Source organism: Ictidomys tridecemlineatus, chromosome 3 (assembly GCF_052094955.1).
Source record: "Ictidomys tridecemlineatus isolate mIctTri1 chromosome 3, mIctTri1.hap1, whole genome shotgun sequence".
NCBI lineage: Eukaryota > Metazoa > Chordata > Mammalia > Rodentia > Sciuridae > Ictidomys > Ictidomys tridecemlineatus.
Window position 1 is genome coordinate 46360479 of NC_135479.1, and position 15655 is coordinate 46376133.

At 39.1% G+C, this 15655-nt stretch overlaps 1 protein-coding gene across 1 annotated transcript; it reads left to right on the forward strand.

Moving 5' to 3' along the window:
• Positions 1-6647: 6647 nt before the first annotated feature.
• On the forward strand, positions 6648-7604 carry LOC101966329 (olfactory receptor 1D2). Its single transcript, XM_005327931.4, has one exon. It carries the CDS (start codon positions 6663-6665, stop codon positions 7602-7604), a length of 942 nt encoding a protein of 313 aa, XP_005327988.3. The 5' UTR covers positions 6648-6662.
• The last annotated feature ends 8051 nt before the right edge of the window (positions 7605-15655 follow it).

Here is a 15655-nt window from a genome sequence, read left to right on the forward strand (position 1 = left end):
CCTAACACTCTACAGATTCCATAGTGCGGTGACACACCCCCCGTTGCTTGTGGTTCTCAAACCCATAAGAAAGCATTATGGGTGCAAGAAGGCAGCTCAGAGAGGTTGTGGAACCCCTCAAGATTACACAGCTAGGGAGCCATGAAGAAGGTACAAAGTCCAGACACACTTTGGACACCAAGCTTGGAGCCTTTTTTTGTATCACTCCCACATTGTCTCCCCTCTCTTCTTATCCCACAGGAGAGGGATTTGTGTATCCCATGCCATCTGACCACCCCAGTGTTCAGACCAACTGACTCTTAAAAACTCAGAGCATGTTTCCCAAAGTGTAGGATCAGAAGTACGAGGTGCTTGGTTAAAAGAACTTGGTTTTGAGATGAATTGATCATAATTCAGAAGGGGACCTACTGACATTGTTTTTTTCTTTTTTGAGATGGGGTCTTGCTATGTTGCCCAGGCTGGCTGGCTGTTAACTTGTGATCCTCCCACCTCAGGATGCAGGCAGGTGCCACTGTACCTGCCATGAACATCCTTTTTAAAATCAACATTGCAGGTGGGGCTGGGGCTGGGGCTCAGTGACAGAGCATTCTCCTAACATGTGTCAGGCACTGGGTTCGATCCTCAATGCCACATAAAAAAATAAATAAACAAAATAAAGGTAAAAAAAAAATCAACATTGCAGGCAATTCTGATGCCCGTTAAAGCACAAGGGGTGCTTGCCTTGCTTTTCAGTCTAGGAGGCAAAGCTGTGGATACTCTGGGCATCCCCTGCCTTTCCCCCACCCTCCTGCTTCCTGCCATCCTCCTGTTGGGAGTGGTTCTGCAGGCCCAGAACTCCAGGCATCAGACAAGCTGTGTGGTGGACTGAGCAGGCAAAAAGACGGAGCAGATAGTGTTTCTATCAAGGTAAGATCTTAATATATGTGAACTTGTAACACCTTGTCCAGCCACGTGATTGGGAAAGGGTAGTTGTTTGCTCTAAAAGCAGTTACATATGTTAAGCTAGAGTTGGGACAGAAAGTTCTGACTCAGAATCTCCTTCCCCTGACACTGGGTATCTAGGAATTCAACTCGGTAAACTGAAGAAATAAATCCGTTTATTTGTTAAATGCTGGGCCTGTCCCCATCCTATCTCCCAACCTAGAGCTCCAAATTACTTCAGTATCAGTGGTAACTCACAGTCCCCACATCTGCTTTTGCTTATTTTGTTACTTCAGATGAATGACATTCCAGATGGAATTTGCAGAGCAGGCGGCACACTTTCCTGACACTTTGGCTGCATTTTTATCTGTTTGGTCACTAATCAATTTAGGCTCTTGGGCTCTTGACTCTTCCCCATTTGTTCATCTCAAATGCATGCAATGCCTGGTGTTGTATCCAGCCCTGATTCATGGGTCCTGACACTGCCCTGTCCCTGTGTGCGGGTCTGAGGAAATAGTCATGAGAATGATGCTGTTTCTGCTCTCAGTGTTATAGAAAACAACACTTAAGCACAACGTGGACTGGGAAATCCTAAAAGAACACAAAGACCAAGAGATTGTGCAGAAACTGGAGTGGTGGCCCTGGGGTGAGAGGGATGCCTGAGCAGGAGCTGTGATGGGTCTTACCCTGGAGGCAACGCAAGAGCAGAGTGGAGAAAGTGCAGGAACAGCTGATGCTCAGGATGCAGACCAGGCATTTTATGCACTCTAGAAAAATGCAAGGCCTTGCCAGCCTAGGCAGTGCCCGACCCCAGAGGCAGAGAATGCACTGTGGGTGAGGCATCCTGGGTCCTTGGCCATCTGCCACTAACTTGGGGTCTCTTGGAGGAAAAGGAGAGCTTGGCTTTGAAGGCAGAGATATGCGACAGACTGGTTATTTGCAAAGCACATCAGGTGCAGCATGGATGATGAGCACCTTGTGTGTCTTGCTTCCATCTTCTCAGTGACACGAAGGGCAGGTATCATCAGCAACACACAAGGGCAAGCTGCATGTTTTCTAGTGTGTGTGTGTGTGTGTGTGTGTGTGTGTGTGTAAGAGTAACCTGGAGTTTTAACATAACAGTTATTGTGAACACCTTTCCATACACACAAGTGAGAAAATTAACATCATCATTTATGATAGTTCCAGAGTGTTCCATTGACTTAATGGATTATGTAATATGAAAACAGTCCTATACAGATATAAGTAATAACATAGAATTCACTCATGTAAATGAGGCTACATTTCAAAGATCTTACCATATCATATAATTTTGCAACTATCATCCAGAATCTCATTTTTGAGAATTTTCATCATTCTCCAAAGAAACTCTCCTCCCACAGCAAAACTCCCCTCCCCTCCCCCTAGCTGCTGACAGCCATTAGTTTCTGAGTCTATGAATTGGACTTTCATAATCTTTTTAACCAGATCAGTTATGTTAAATGTTTATGCTATTTCTACATATTAACTATTATTCACAAGGCTCTAATAATCATTAAATACATACATGTCTTACATTTTATCTGGTTGTATTATGATAAAGCTCTGGAACTAGAATATGCTTGATCAAAACCATATCTTTTTCTATTTGTTTCCAAAGTTGCAGAAGGATAATGCTGAGTGCACATTTTTCTCCTTTCTTTCTTTGTGTGGAAAAACGCTCAATAATTGATGCTAGAGAAAATAATTTTCAAGGATAACTCTGTGTGTGTGTGTAAGTGGATTTTTAGCATATTTCTTGATCTTCAAGAAATAAAATTAAACTTTCTAAAAACTGGAGGGCTAAGAATAAGCAGTCTGACATTTGCTTTGGTGCCCAACACTCTCATTACTTTTTGCATAAAAGCAGGAAATGGATGGATCTCAAGTATCTTCCATAATTGTCAAGTGTTGCATATGACTACTCTATAGGCTTCTTCGAAAGGTGCCTGCCCAATAATTGTGATTTAGCTCCTAATAGTTTATTTTTATATTTCCTTGCAGTATTATTTTATGGCAAAAGTTTTGCATCTATCTTTTTTTAATAATGAATTTTAATGTGTACTTGTTTACAACATGGTGCCATAGAATCCCTTTGGATAGTAACATGACTACTTTGGTGAAGCAAATTAATATATCTGTCATCTCAAATGAGTTCATTTAAAAACTCCATTGTATTTATGTTGACTTACCAATAAAGAAAGTTATGCAAATGAAGACATTTTGCTGATCAAATTGGCAAGGAAGAAAGAGCCTCACATTTCCCATTTCATTCATTTGAGAAGTACAAGTTAAAACTATTTTCCTGAAGGACTCTGATAATATGTATGAAAATGAAAAGTGAGCCACCCTTTGATTATGTATAGAAATATAAAACATATGCACAGAGGTACTCACTGATGTAGCCTCTGTAATAGGAAAAATAAGAAATGATCTAACTATATCATCGGAATACTGATTAAAAATATATGCAAAAGGGGCTGGGGTTGTGGCTCAGTGATAGAGCGTTTGCCTAGCACGTTTGAAGCCCTGGGTTCAATCCACAGCACCACATAAAACAATAAATAAGATAAAGGCATTGTGTCCAACTACAAATATATATATATATACATATATATGTATATGTATATGTATATATATATATATATATATATATATATATATAGTAGAATAGTAAGCAGCCATCAAAAGTGAATGGCAATACTGCCTTAGAGAATATTCTGTGGCACACTGCTAAGTGGATGAAAGTGACTTAATTAAAAAAATCTGAAAAACTATTTACCAAGTTAACAGAATTTGGAGTGATTTTTACTTTCTTTACTTTTTTCTGTGTTGCTTGAATTTTCCAAAATGATACTATCTTTTGTTTATAATCAAAGGATCACAATATGGCAAAAATCAATTTTTATTTGTAAAAAAAAAACTGTGGAATATCTCCAAAATATGCATATTAAGATACTGAAGAAATTTCAACATATTTCAAATAATAGAAATTGACAAAAAATCATAGAAGTTTACTGTGAAAGCTATTGCAGACATCATAATAAAAAACAACCATGCATACTAAGAGGTTGTGGACCAATCTTATTTACAAATATAAGTGTAAAAGCCTACCTAAAATATTAACAACTTGATTTTAGTAGTTTATACCAGGAAGGCAAGTAGGGTTTAATATTGGGAAGCTATTAACTGTGATAGGCATGCGAAAAAAGCATATGTTTAAAATTACAGCAGCTATTCTTGAGTATTAAACTTCTACTGGTAAAATACAAATAGAAGGACTATTGCTAAATATATATAGCTCCTTCTCCTTGAAGTCTTTTAAGACTCTTTATTGAACTTAGAATAAAAATGTTAAGGCTGTGACCTGGCCTCACTTGACCGCACAGCCTCATCTCTCACTGCACTCCTTGTCATTCCAGTCACACTAGCCCACATTGGGTTCTTTAACACAAGAAGCCCTTTCTTACCTTAGGGCCTCTGCACCATGGCTTTGCTTAAGACTTCCTAAGACTGGCTTCTTTCTTGTGTTCGTTCTGGAGATTCAACCCAAGCTGCATTCCCAGCCCTTTTCATCTTGCTGAGATGCTGAGTGTCTAAGTTGCTGAGGCTGGCTTTGAACTTGCAATCCTCCTGCCTCAGACTCCTGAGTCACTGCGATTACAGAAGTGTGCTACTGTGTCTGGCTGGTTTCTTTCCTTTTTGCTCTTCTCAATAAAAAGACATTAAAATATAAAAAGTTCCTATCTATTGCCACATGGTGGAATTAAAGTACTTTATATATTTTCTTTTTTTTAACTTTTAGAATTTACATTTTACCTATATTAGTTTCCAAAAGAAAAAAAGATCATGATAAACTGTTTTAATCTTTAATACATTTAAAATTTTTTTGGTAAGACATGAAATATTGACCAAATGGTTTGCCCTACATAAATGTTCAGTGGTTCCAATGCCATTTATTGAATAATGTAAACTTTACCTGCAGATTTAAAGTAGTATTTTGCAGTCTTCCACATTTCTCATGTTCTTGACTCTGTTTCTGAAGCTTGTCTAGCTCTATTGATCCACTCAATCTAGAACCACCACAGGTGTGCCTCCTTGTTACCCTTTTTCAACATTTTCCTAGATTATTTTCATGTGTATTTCTAGATGAAACTGAATTTTGTTTTCCAAAAATCCTGTTATGATTTGACTTCAAATAGATGAAGTTTTAGATTAATTCAAACAAATATGAATTTTTAAATGTGAATACATTTCGTCCTTTTCTCTAGAATCTTAGACCTCTATAAACCATTCAGTACAAGTTTCTAGAATCTCTCTAGAAACTATTCAATATTTAAAATTTTATTTTAGGTCTTTCTGGAGAATTTGGAGGTACTGCTTAATCATAATATTTTAGCTGTGATAATGTGGAGGATTGTATTATAACCTGACTATTGCTTACATATATATGTATATAAATCATATATATCAAATATACATATAAAATATACACACACTTAATAGGCATATTTATTGAGTGCTCACAACATGCCAACTCTTTTGTTATTTAATTTCAACCTTGCTACAATACTTTTTTTGCTACATCTTGCACTTGAAGGAATTAAGTCTTTTTTTCTTTTTCTTTTTTATTGCTGCATATTAGTTATACTGAATAAGGGATTTCACGGTGGCATACTCACATGTGCATATACCATAATTTGATCAGTGTACATGGGTCTCAATTTACAGGTATTAGCCTCCCCTTGCTCTCCTACCCTCCCTTCCCCTGACCCCCGATACTGTCTTGTTGGTCTTCTTCTATTCTCATGGGACTCCCATTCCCCTACCACCTTTTCTCTTTAGCTTCCACATATGAGAGAAAACATATGACCCCTGTATTTCTGAGTCTGGCTTATTTTTCTTAACATAATGCTCCCTAGTTCTATCTGCTTTCCTACAAATGACAAGTTTGTTCTGATTCATGGCTGAACAAAACTCAATTGTGTGAATATGCCATGTTTTCTGATTTACTTGAGGATAGACACCTTGGCTGGGTTGAAGGAACTGAGTGAATCTTAAAGGACTCAAGCAACCTGCCTGAGGGGCCACAGCTGGTCAGCGACAGTGCTGGGACTAAATTCCAGAATTCTGCTGGCATGGTCACTGTGGTACAGGGCTTTCTGGGGACACCATTAGTTTGAGTCTATTTGTTTTGTGATTGGCTACTTTACTGATGTCCTTTTTTAATTTCTAATAAAATTTCAGTTGATAGTCTTAACTTTCTCAGAGAGATCATCACATCAGCAAATAATGATAATATTTCCTCTTCTTTTCCTATACTTTTTCATCTTTCCCCTTTGTCCATTTGTATAATATCCATTTCTTATGATGCATACACCTGTTTTCAAATATAACTTTAAAATCTATTCAATATCCTAAAATAACATACTAATTTTTAAACACATTAAGAGTATTATATTGTAGGATAAGAATTAAAATAAGGAATAGATATCATTTCTATAACATCAAATATGATAAATTAGAAGTTGCTAGAATGATTATCCCATAAAGATTTTCTGAGTTATATTTTTGTGCCTATTATTACTTTGTTGATAACCTAAAAATATCACAAAATTTTTACTGCTGAGAAAATAGTGGATTTTGTTTATGTTTGTGTCCGTATCCATCTGAGAGCATTTGGTAAGCATTTCTTGATGTTCCTGTTGCAGAGAGTTGGGAGAATGGATGGAGGCAACCAGAGTGGGGACTCTGAGTTCCTACTCATGGGGCTGTCAGAGATTCCCGAGCAGCAGCAGATCCTGTTCTGGATGTTCCTGTCCATGTACCTGGTGGCTGTGGTGGGAAATGTGCTCATCATCCTGGCCATTGGCTCTGACTCCCGCCTGCACACTCCCATGTACTTCTTCCTGGCCAACCTCTCCCTCACTGACCTCTTCTTTGTCACCAACACGATCCCCAAGATGCTGGTGAACCTTCAGTCCCAGAACAAAGCCATCTCCTACCCAGGGTGTCTGACACAGCTCTACTTCCTGGTCTCCCTGGTGGCCCTGGACAACCTCATCCTGGCTGTCATGGCATATGACCGCTATGTGGCCATCTGCCACCCCCTCTACTATGTCACAGCCATGAGCCCTCAGCTCTGTCTCCTGCTGCTCATCTTGTGTTGGGCCCTATCTATCCTCTATGGCCTCATTCACACTCTCCTCATGACCAGAGTGACCTTCTGTGGATCCCGCAAGATCCATTACATCTTCTGTGAGATGTACGTCCTGCTGAGACTCGCGTGTTCCAACACCCAGATCAACCACATGGTGCTGATCGCCACAGGCTGCTTCATCTTCCTCACCCCGCTAGGGTTCATGATCATGTCGTATGTCCGCATTGTCAGAGCCATCCTCAGAATACCCTCAGCCACTGGGAAGTACAAAACCTTCTCCACCTGTGCCTCCCACTTGGCTGTGGTCTCCCTCTTCTATGGGACACTTGGCATGGTGTATCTGCAGCCCCTGCATACCTACTCCATGAAGGATTCAGTAGCCACAGTGATGTATGCTGTGGTGACCCCCATGATGAACCCTTTTATCTACAGCCTGAGGAACAAGGACATGCATGGGGCTTTGGGAAGATTCCTCCTAGGGAAAGCCTTTCAGAGGTCAACTTGAGCGTAACTTGAAGTGGGAACTGGGAGTATCCTCTACCACATGTAAGACCTGTAGAGGGAGATAGGTGGCTAGATATATATAAGTGATTAGAACATATAGACTCTGCTCAGAATAAGTTTATCAATTTGTGGTGAAGACAGGGCCTCTCTTTGTAACCTGATGTCCTCCCCTGCACCAGTCTAACAATAAATATGGTCAGGCTAATACCTGTAAATTGAGACCCATGTACATCAGTGAACAGCTGTGAGGGTTAAATAAGATAATGTTCAGAAGTGTCTGGCCCATAATAATCACTGTTGTTTTTAAACAGATAGCTGGGCAAAAGCAGCAAGCAGAAAACATTTTATTATTTTTTCTTAAGCAAAAATTGACTCTAGATATATCAGAAGTACAATTGAATTGAAAATAGTTTGTATTTTTTCTATCCAAAGACAACTCTTGCTTGACTTTGGTATAAATTCTAGACTTTGGTCTTTGTTAAACACACTTTTTCCCCCAGAATGATTTCAAATTATTTTGAAACTTGCTTTTAATTTAATAAAAAATATTTTTATGATAATATTCAGCTATATTCTTATTTAATGCCTATACAGTATTTCAATGTTCAATTTAATGATATGTCACAATTCATTTAACATACTTCCTATTATCCAATATGTAGTAACTCAGTTTTCCCTGTTGTTTGCAACATAATGATAAATGGCTCTGTGGTCCATCTTTGTTCACTTATGTCTGATTTCCTTAGGGGAAATTGGTGAAGTGGAATTGCTGGGTCAAAGTTGTTTTTTGTTTTAATTTTCTAGGCCCTTGAAAATTTCCCCAATTGGCCTCCACAAAGTTTGTAGAAGTCTACACTTTCTCTAAGGGTGAGTAGGGACGTTTTCATCTGGCCTCTTTGTTCCTCACATGTAGCCTGGATCCCTGACATTGGCCCCCATGGGACCAGGCCAACAACCAGAACAGGTTCATTCCCAGCGTTGAGGGAGAATCAAGACTGAACTACAGGACAGTTGGTCAGTGATGCTTTCAGAGAAAGATCTTAAAAGAAGAAATGTAAAAACTGATTATACAAATACAGTTATTAGTCATGCCCAACCACAAAGCCAAGAGACCATTGGGAAAACATTCAGGTTGCCAGCACCAATTCCAGGAATTACTCCACAAGCCCACTCCCATGAAACAACCAGCTGTGACTTTAACTAGTTTCACTATAACTTAAGATGAAACTCCCTGCTATGATTTTCAAACTAGTTTTGCTTAGTAGCTGCAGCCACTTGCCAATAGGGGCCCACCAGCTTCTGCAAAATTCCTCAAGTGCCCATAAGCTTCCTCTCAAAACACGTTTATAGTTTTCTTCTTTCTGGATAGACCCTAGACTTCCTTTGTCATGCACTTGAGGCTATCCTCGTCTATGTGTGCATGACCCAGACTGCAATCCTAATTTTTATATTATTCCCAAACAAAACATTTATACTTAGAAATTCATCCTTATGTTTAATTTGACCTTGACACATGGAATCCCATGTATGTCTCACCTTCAGAAATAACCATGATCCTGAATTTTGTGTTTGTCACTTTCTTCTTCTCTTTGTAGTTTTATTACACATATGTATCCTAAAATATGTGCATTACTTATGTTTGCTTTGTTTTGGAATTTAATGTAAATATTGCCACGTTATATTCTTTTAAAACAGGTTTATGGAGGTAAAATTTACATATAACATAATTCACATAAAACATAATATTTGATGAGTTTGGGCAAATATACATCTAGTAAAATCCACCATAACCAAACTGCAGAATATTTTTCTTCTCTTGAGTTTCCTATTTCTTCTTTGTCACAGATCCCTCCCTCATCACAAGACCCAGGCAGCCACAGATCTGCTTGTCACCACAGATTAGTTTGTACTTTCTAGAATTTAAGATGAATGGAATCATTTATGCCTGACTTCTTTCATCAGCCTAATGGTTTAACATGTATGCATGCATTCCTCTCTGTTGTTGACTGATGCTCCATTTGTGTCCCATCACCCACTGATGGGCATTTGAGTGGTGGGTAGGCAGTTCCACAATGGCTCCCAAGGTTTCCTGCTTCTGTATTCATGTCTCTGTACCTTTGCATGGGAGCCTAATTTAGGGACATTCTTCTACAAAAAGAATATAGCAAAAGTGAAGAGATATGTATGTCTTCAGAGATGAGTTATGAAAGACTATAATTTACATCTCTTTGCTCTCTGGCCCTCTGTCTCCTTGATCTGAGGAAAGAAGCACCCATATTTTTGAGAGGCCCCAGCAGCAAGGAAATGAAAGCAGCCTCCAGCTGACAGCCAGCGAGGCCCTAGGACCCTCAGTCCAATAACTGGTGAGGAACAGAATTTCACCAAGGACCATGTGAATGAGCACAGACACTTCCCCTTCCCCAGTCCAGCCCTGGGAGGGCTAGATCTCAGGAGGAAAGAAACCAGATCCAGTATCTTTGATGAAAATTTAGCACCCAATTGAGATTTTGTACAAGTTAAAAATCCACATCAGGTTTCAAAGTCAGCATGAAAAATAAGAATGTAAGATATCTTACTTATAATTTCTTAATCTTTATTGCATGTTGAAATGGTGATATTTTAGATTATTGGGTTAAATAAGATATAGTGCTAAAATAAATTCCAATTGCTTCTTTTTACACTTATTAAAGTGACTCTAGAAAAATTTAAATTATGTATATTGTTTGGAATTCTATATGTGGTTAAATTTCTGATGGATGACACTGATTAGGATTATAGATTTTTCTCTGGAAATAGCTTGTTTCTACTTCCAGTGGGTAGTAAGAATAGGGGTAGATTGTCTTCATCCAATCTATCATGGAGCTGATTAAAGATGCATTTCAGGCTGGGTGAGGATTGGTTATTTCCTGTTATGACTCATTACTAGAATATAGCATGTTGGAAATCCCAAATAACCTTCTAGAATGTTTACTGTATTTCATAACGTGTCAGACTCCTAACTCAGAGGTTTTTTTTGTTTTTTTTTTTGTCTCTAGCCCTATAAACCTGCTAAAAACTCTGCTCACTTCTTGTTCTCTCAGCTGCACCTTCTATTCTCTCAGCCTTGCATTGGATGCAGCAATTGCTGTTCAAGGGAAAGCTGTCTAATTGTTAATTGCAACTCTTTGGGATTCCTTTCTTTCTTGATATTGGCCCATTGAGTCATATTTCATAGCTTTTTGATGCCTCTTAGACTTTCAAGAGTAAGGCCATTTCTTTGCTTGACTAAGAGCAAGAATCTAGAGTGGTCCTTTTGAACCAAGTACTCTGAAGGAATTAACCCAATGCTCTAAAATATCCATTCTCTAATGGATTTACTTCTGTCTTATGCATCTAGAACTGCAATAACAGAGCATATAATACAGTAGAGCCCTCATGAATTAGGTTAGTACCCTTATAAAAGTGATCCCAAGAGCTCTCTCATCCATTGCACTATATAAGGATGCAGTTGGAAGAAAGCCTTATCTGAACCAAGAAGTGGAGTCTCACTAGGCACCAAAACTACAGATAATTTGATTTTGGATTTCCCAGTCACCAGTCTATGATATTCTGTTATAGCAGTCAGGATGGACTAGGTTCATAAGTAGACTGGATGAAGCCGAGGGAAAAAAATCCATGAACTTGAAGATGTGTTTCTAGAATCTTCTCAAATTGAAAAACAAAGAGGAAAAAAAGAGTGAGAAATGTGGAACACAATATACAAGAATTATGGTTTAAGTTCAAAAGATGTCACATGGTACAATGGCAGTATCATAAGGAGAAGAAAGAGTAAAAGGAACAGAGGAAATGTATGAAATAATAGTGGCTGAGAATTTTACAAAATTAACGACAGACACCAAACTACAGATCTTGGAAACTCAGAGAACACTGAACAGGAAAAATACCAAATAATCTTCACAGAGAACTGCAGAAAAAGCGAAAGCAAAGAGAAAATCTTGAAAGAATCTGGAGGAGAAAAAACTCATCTAATGAGGAAAAAGGAAATGAACAATGTTTATCTGAGGGTACAAAGTTTCACTGAGGAGGAATCAGTTCTAGAATTCTATTGTGCAATGTGGTGACTGCAGTTAATGATGGTGTATTATGTACTTAAAATGGACACTTCACAGAAGAAATACAATCGATCAACAAATGTATAAAAAATGTTCATCTTTAGCAATTAGAGAAATGCAAATCAAAGCTGCTCTAAGATTTCATCAGTGTAACTCCACATCATTTACAACCACAAGAATGGGAAGTTATAATCCATGTATGTATAATATGTCAAATTACATTCTATGTCATATATAACTGAAAAGAATAGTAAATAAAAATCACATTATTCAGAGTTAACTTTTCTTATTTTTTGTTTATTCTCCCAGAGACTTTATTCATAAGAATTGTGCATGTATAATGTGCACATTTCATATCAGTAGAATTACACTTTCCTGTGATGTTTTTGTTTTCTTACATAAAGAGAGTGGGATAACTGGGTCAAATGGTGGTTCCATTCCAAATTTTCTGAGGAATCTCCATACTGTTTTCCAGAGTGGTTGTACCACTTTGTAGTCCCACCAGCAATGTACTAATTTACCTTTTCCCCCACATCCTCACAAATATTTATTGTTACTTGTATTCTTGATAATTACCATTCTGACTGGAGTGAGATAGAATCTCAGTGTAGCTTTAATTTGCATTTCTCTAATTGATAGAGATACTGAATTTTTTTTATATATTTGTTGATCATTCATATTTCTTCTTCTGTGAAGTATCTGTTCAGTGTTTTTTCCCATTTGTTGATTCTGTTATTTGGGGGTTTTGGTGTTAAATTTTTTGAGTTTTTTTTTTTTGTATCCTGGAACTTAATTCTCTGTGAATTCTGTATCTGAAGTACAGGTGGCAAAGATTTTCTCCCAGTCTGTAGGCTTTCTCTTCACTCCCCCAACCCCTGGTCTCTTTCCTCTATTCTACTGATTTTTATTTTCTAATTGATGAATGCTATTGAGTAATGTTTCCACAAACAGGTATGACTTTATGAATAATATTAAAATAAGTATGTTTACATTTGGGGTACAGAGAGAGAAATCCCAAAAGAAATAGAACTTCTGCACTTGTCAGGAAAACCTTCGGTCTTGGAGGATGGGCAGGAGATGGGCAAGGGGTGAATTTTCAGAAGTAGCCACTGCCAAGGCCCTGGGGACCTTTTGGGGGTCAGATATAAGATTAGGTGGGGGAGTCTTAAATGCTCCTGGGGTACATGGAGTGCTGTAAATGGTGGTGGATAATGCTGTCAAAATGTTTTTTTGATGTGAAGAGTCTGGGGAAAAGTTCAGTCAGATGATAACACTCAGATGTCACTAAACATAAAGACTGTGGAGAGACGATCTTGTCCCACTCTCTTGTACAGGCGGGAATGAGCCCAGCATGGTCAGAAACCTTCCAGGACTGCAGAGCAGAGGAGGAGCCAGGATGCTGTGAGTACAACCCACATCCCCAGATTCTGTTCACGAGGATTTTTCCCTTTGAGGGAAGAATACTGTCTTCTACCCCAAAGTAACTGGAGACCCAAGACGGTTAGGAAAGACACACACTTCAAGGTGTGCTTCACACAGAATTGTCTGCCTCCCAAAGGCAGAGAGACTGGGGGTTTTGATGGCTGATGGTCATGGAGGATGATCTCCCAGAACACACATCCTCCCCACCCCCTTCCCCCCGTGGCCGCTCCCACATGTCACTCTCATGCTGTGTCCTTCTATAATCACCCCCTAGCTAGAGGACGCTGAAGAGGAGAAGTACCCAGGTAATGGCATCACGATACTTCAGGAAAGCGCAACCTCTTTGTTTTTCTTGGTTGGAAGAGTGAGGCCCACCAATGACCTCAAAGCTGCTGAAGCAGGTTATTGGACAGTCACACACACTGATGGAAGGGATTCCACACAATGACGTTCCTCCTCCTCCCCCTTCCCTGCCCATTCTTCATTTATTCTGCAGCCGTTTGTTACCTTGCTGACATTCCGAGGCATCTTGTCTGATTCCCCAAATCCCCCTATCCCTTCTCCTCTCCTGTTTTCTCATCATGTCTTTCCCCTCATCTCTGTCCTTCCTTCTTACCTCTTTTGCTCACTATCCCATCCACCAATCTCCTCCTTATGGCCTCATACTTAATCTCCACTGCTCCGTTCCAAACCATTCTACCTCTCACTTTCAGGTTTTTTTTGCATCCTCCCCTCAGCCCATCTTCCCCATCCCTCATCCCTGAGAAGAAATCACAATGAGGCCAAGACCCAGGTGCAGCCAGGGGACAGGCACAGGGATCATATAGCAGAGAGCCAGAAGAATCGTCAAAAGGGATAAATGACCCTCCCAGGGAGGCTGGAGAGAAGACAGAAATCAGGAACAACTGGCTAAAGTTTGGCTAAGCATCAGGATGAGGAAATGCTCTGGGTTGGAGCTGTGCTGGGGTATTAATAAAAAAGTTAGAAGCATCACCAAAAGTTGAATGATTAGAAATGGAAAAATGAAAAAAAGAATAGGTAAGGGGATGAGGAAGATGTGGTGTCTACTTGTTAAACATATTTAGGAGATGGAAGGGAATTGTAATTCAAGTACAATAACAAAATATATTTAAAGGGCAAGTTTTATTTGTACACCTTATATCAAATATTCTGTTTAATCCATGAAATAAATAGAGAAAAAGATGAAGGATGGGAGTGGTGAAGGGCAGAGGATAGGTAGAAGAAAGGAAGATACACAGCAATAGACATTACTATCACTTCCACAGACATTTATTGATATGTATTTCCAATTAAAAAGTTTGGAGAGAGATAACTAAGAAGGGAAGGTTGTCTTGGATGTTCCACTTTGGAAATTCTATGGATTCCTGGCTGGAGTTTAAATACTTACTTTTTCAAAGTCTTTATCTTATGTATGAGGAAGGTCCTTAATTGAAGGACCTATCAATTAAGAGAAAAAGACATGGCAGTGGGTGGGCATGGAACATTCCTTTTTTGATCTTAAGATGTATCACGTGAGCCAAGCATGGGTGGCATATGCCTGTCATCTCAGCAGCTTGGGAGGCTGAGACTGGAGGATTGTGAGTTCAAAGCCAGCCTTAGCAATGGCAAGGCACTAAGCAACTGAGTGAGACTGTCGCTAAATGAATAAAATGCAAAATAGGACTGGAGATGTGGCTCAGGAGTTGAGTGCCCCCTGAGTTCAGTTCCCTGCCTCCTGCCCCCAAAAGATGTACTCTGTGTATATTAATGTAATTTTTATTTTTTTTGAGTTTTTTCCTATCTATACCCTTCCTGTTCCCTAAACATCCATGAGATTCTTATGTGATAGTGAAGAAAGGAAACCAATTTTCTTGGAGATGAAAGGCAAAGAGTTGGATGAGATCATCCCTGGCACTGGGACTGTGGTTTTTAAAGAAAATTTCCACACTCTGGTCTGGAGGGAATCTCACATCCCCACCAGAAGGAAACTTTAAAGTGATATTTTTAGATACTTAACCTGTGAGGAACCAAATGGATGTTCCCTTGGGACATTGCTCCCCAGACATAGAGGGCTTCTAGGGCTTTAACTCTACCCAGAAAGTGGCCACAGTAAAAATAAGGTAGCCATGTGCCCAGGGGCCTTGCCTGGCAGTATGTAACTTCATAGCCCTCACACCTGCTTTTCTTTAGAGCAGTTGTTACTCTGTGATAGACTGTATGTGTTGCTCGTTTATCTTGCTGACTTTTATAGAATGAGAGTTCCTGCAGGGACTTCTGTCTATTCTGCTCACCAATTTCTTCAAAGACTCTCTGGATTACAGAAGTAATTCAACAAGTACTTATTGAATGGGTAAACGAATGAATTATGCAGGGTCTCCTTGTAGGGCAAACACATAACACTAACTTCAGGCATTAGGAGATAGGAAAAATGAACCATTTTTTAATTGATTGTTGCCTTTATGGGAAAGTTTGCTGTCAAGAAAAGGCAGGAAAGGAGGAATCCTGTCACTTCTCATGTCAATAACCACAAATACTCACC

Excerpts from the sequence above, each read along its gene's own strand:
- LOC101966329 (XM_005327931.4), top strand. The coding sequence starts at position 6,663 with ATGGATGGAGGCAACCAGAGTGGGGACTCTGAGTTCCTACTCATGGGG.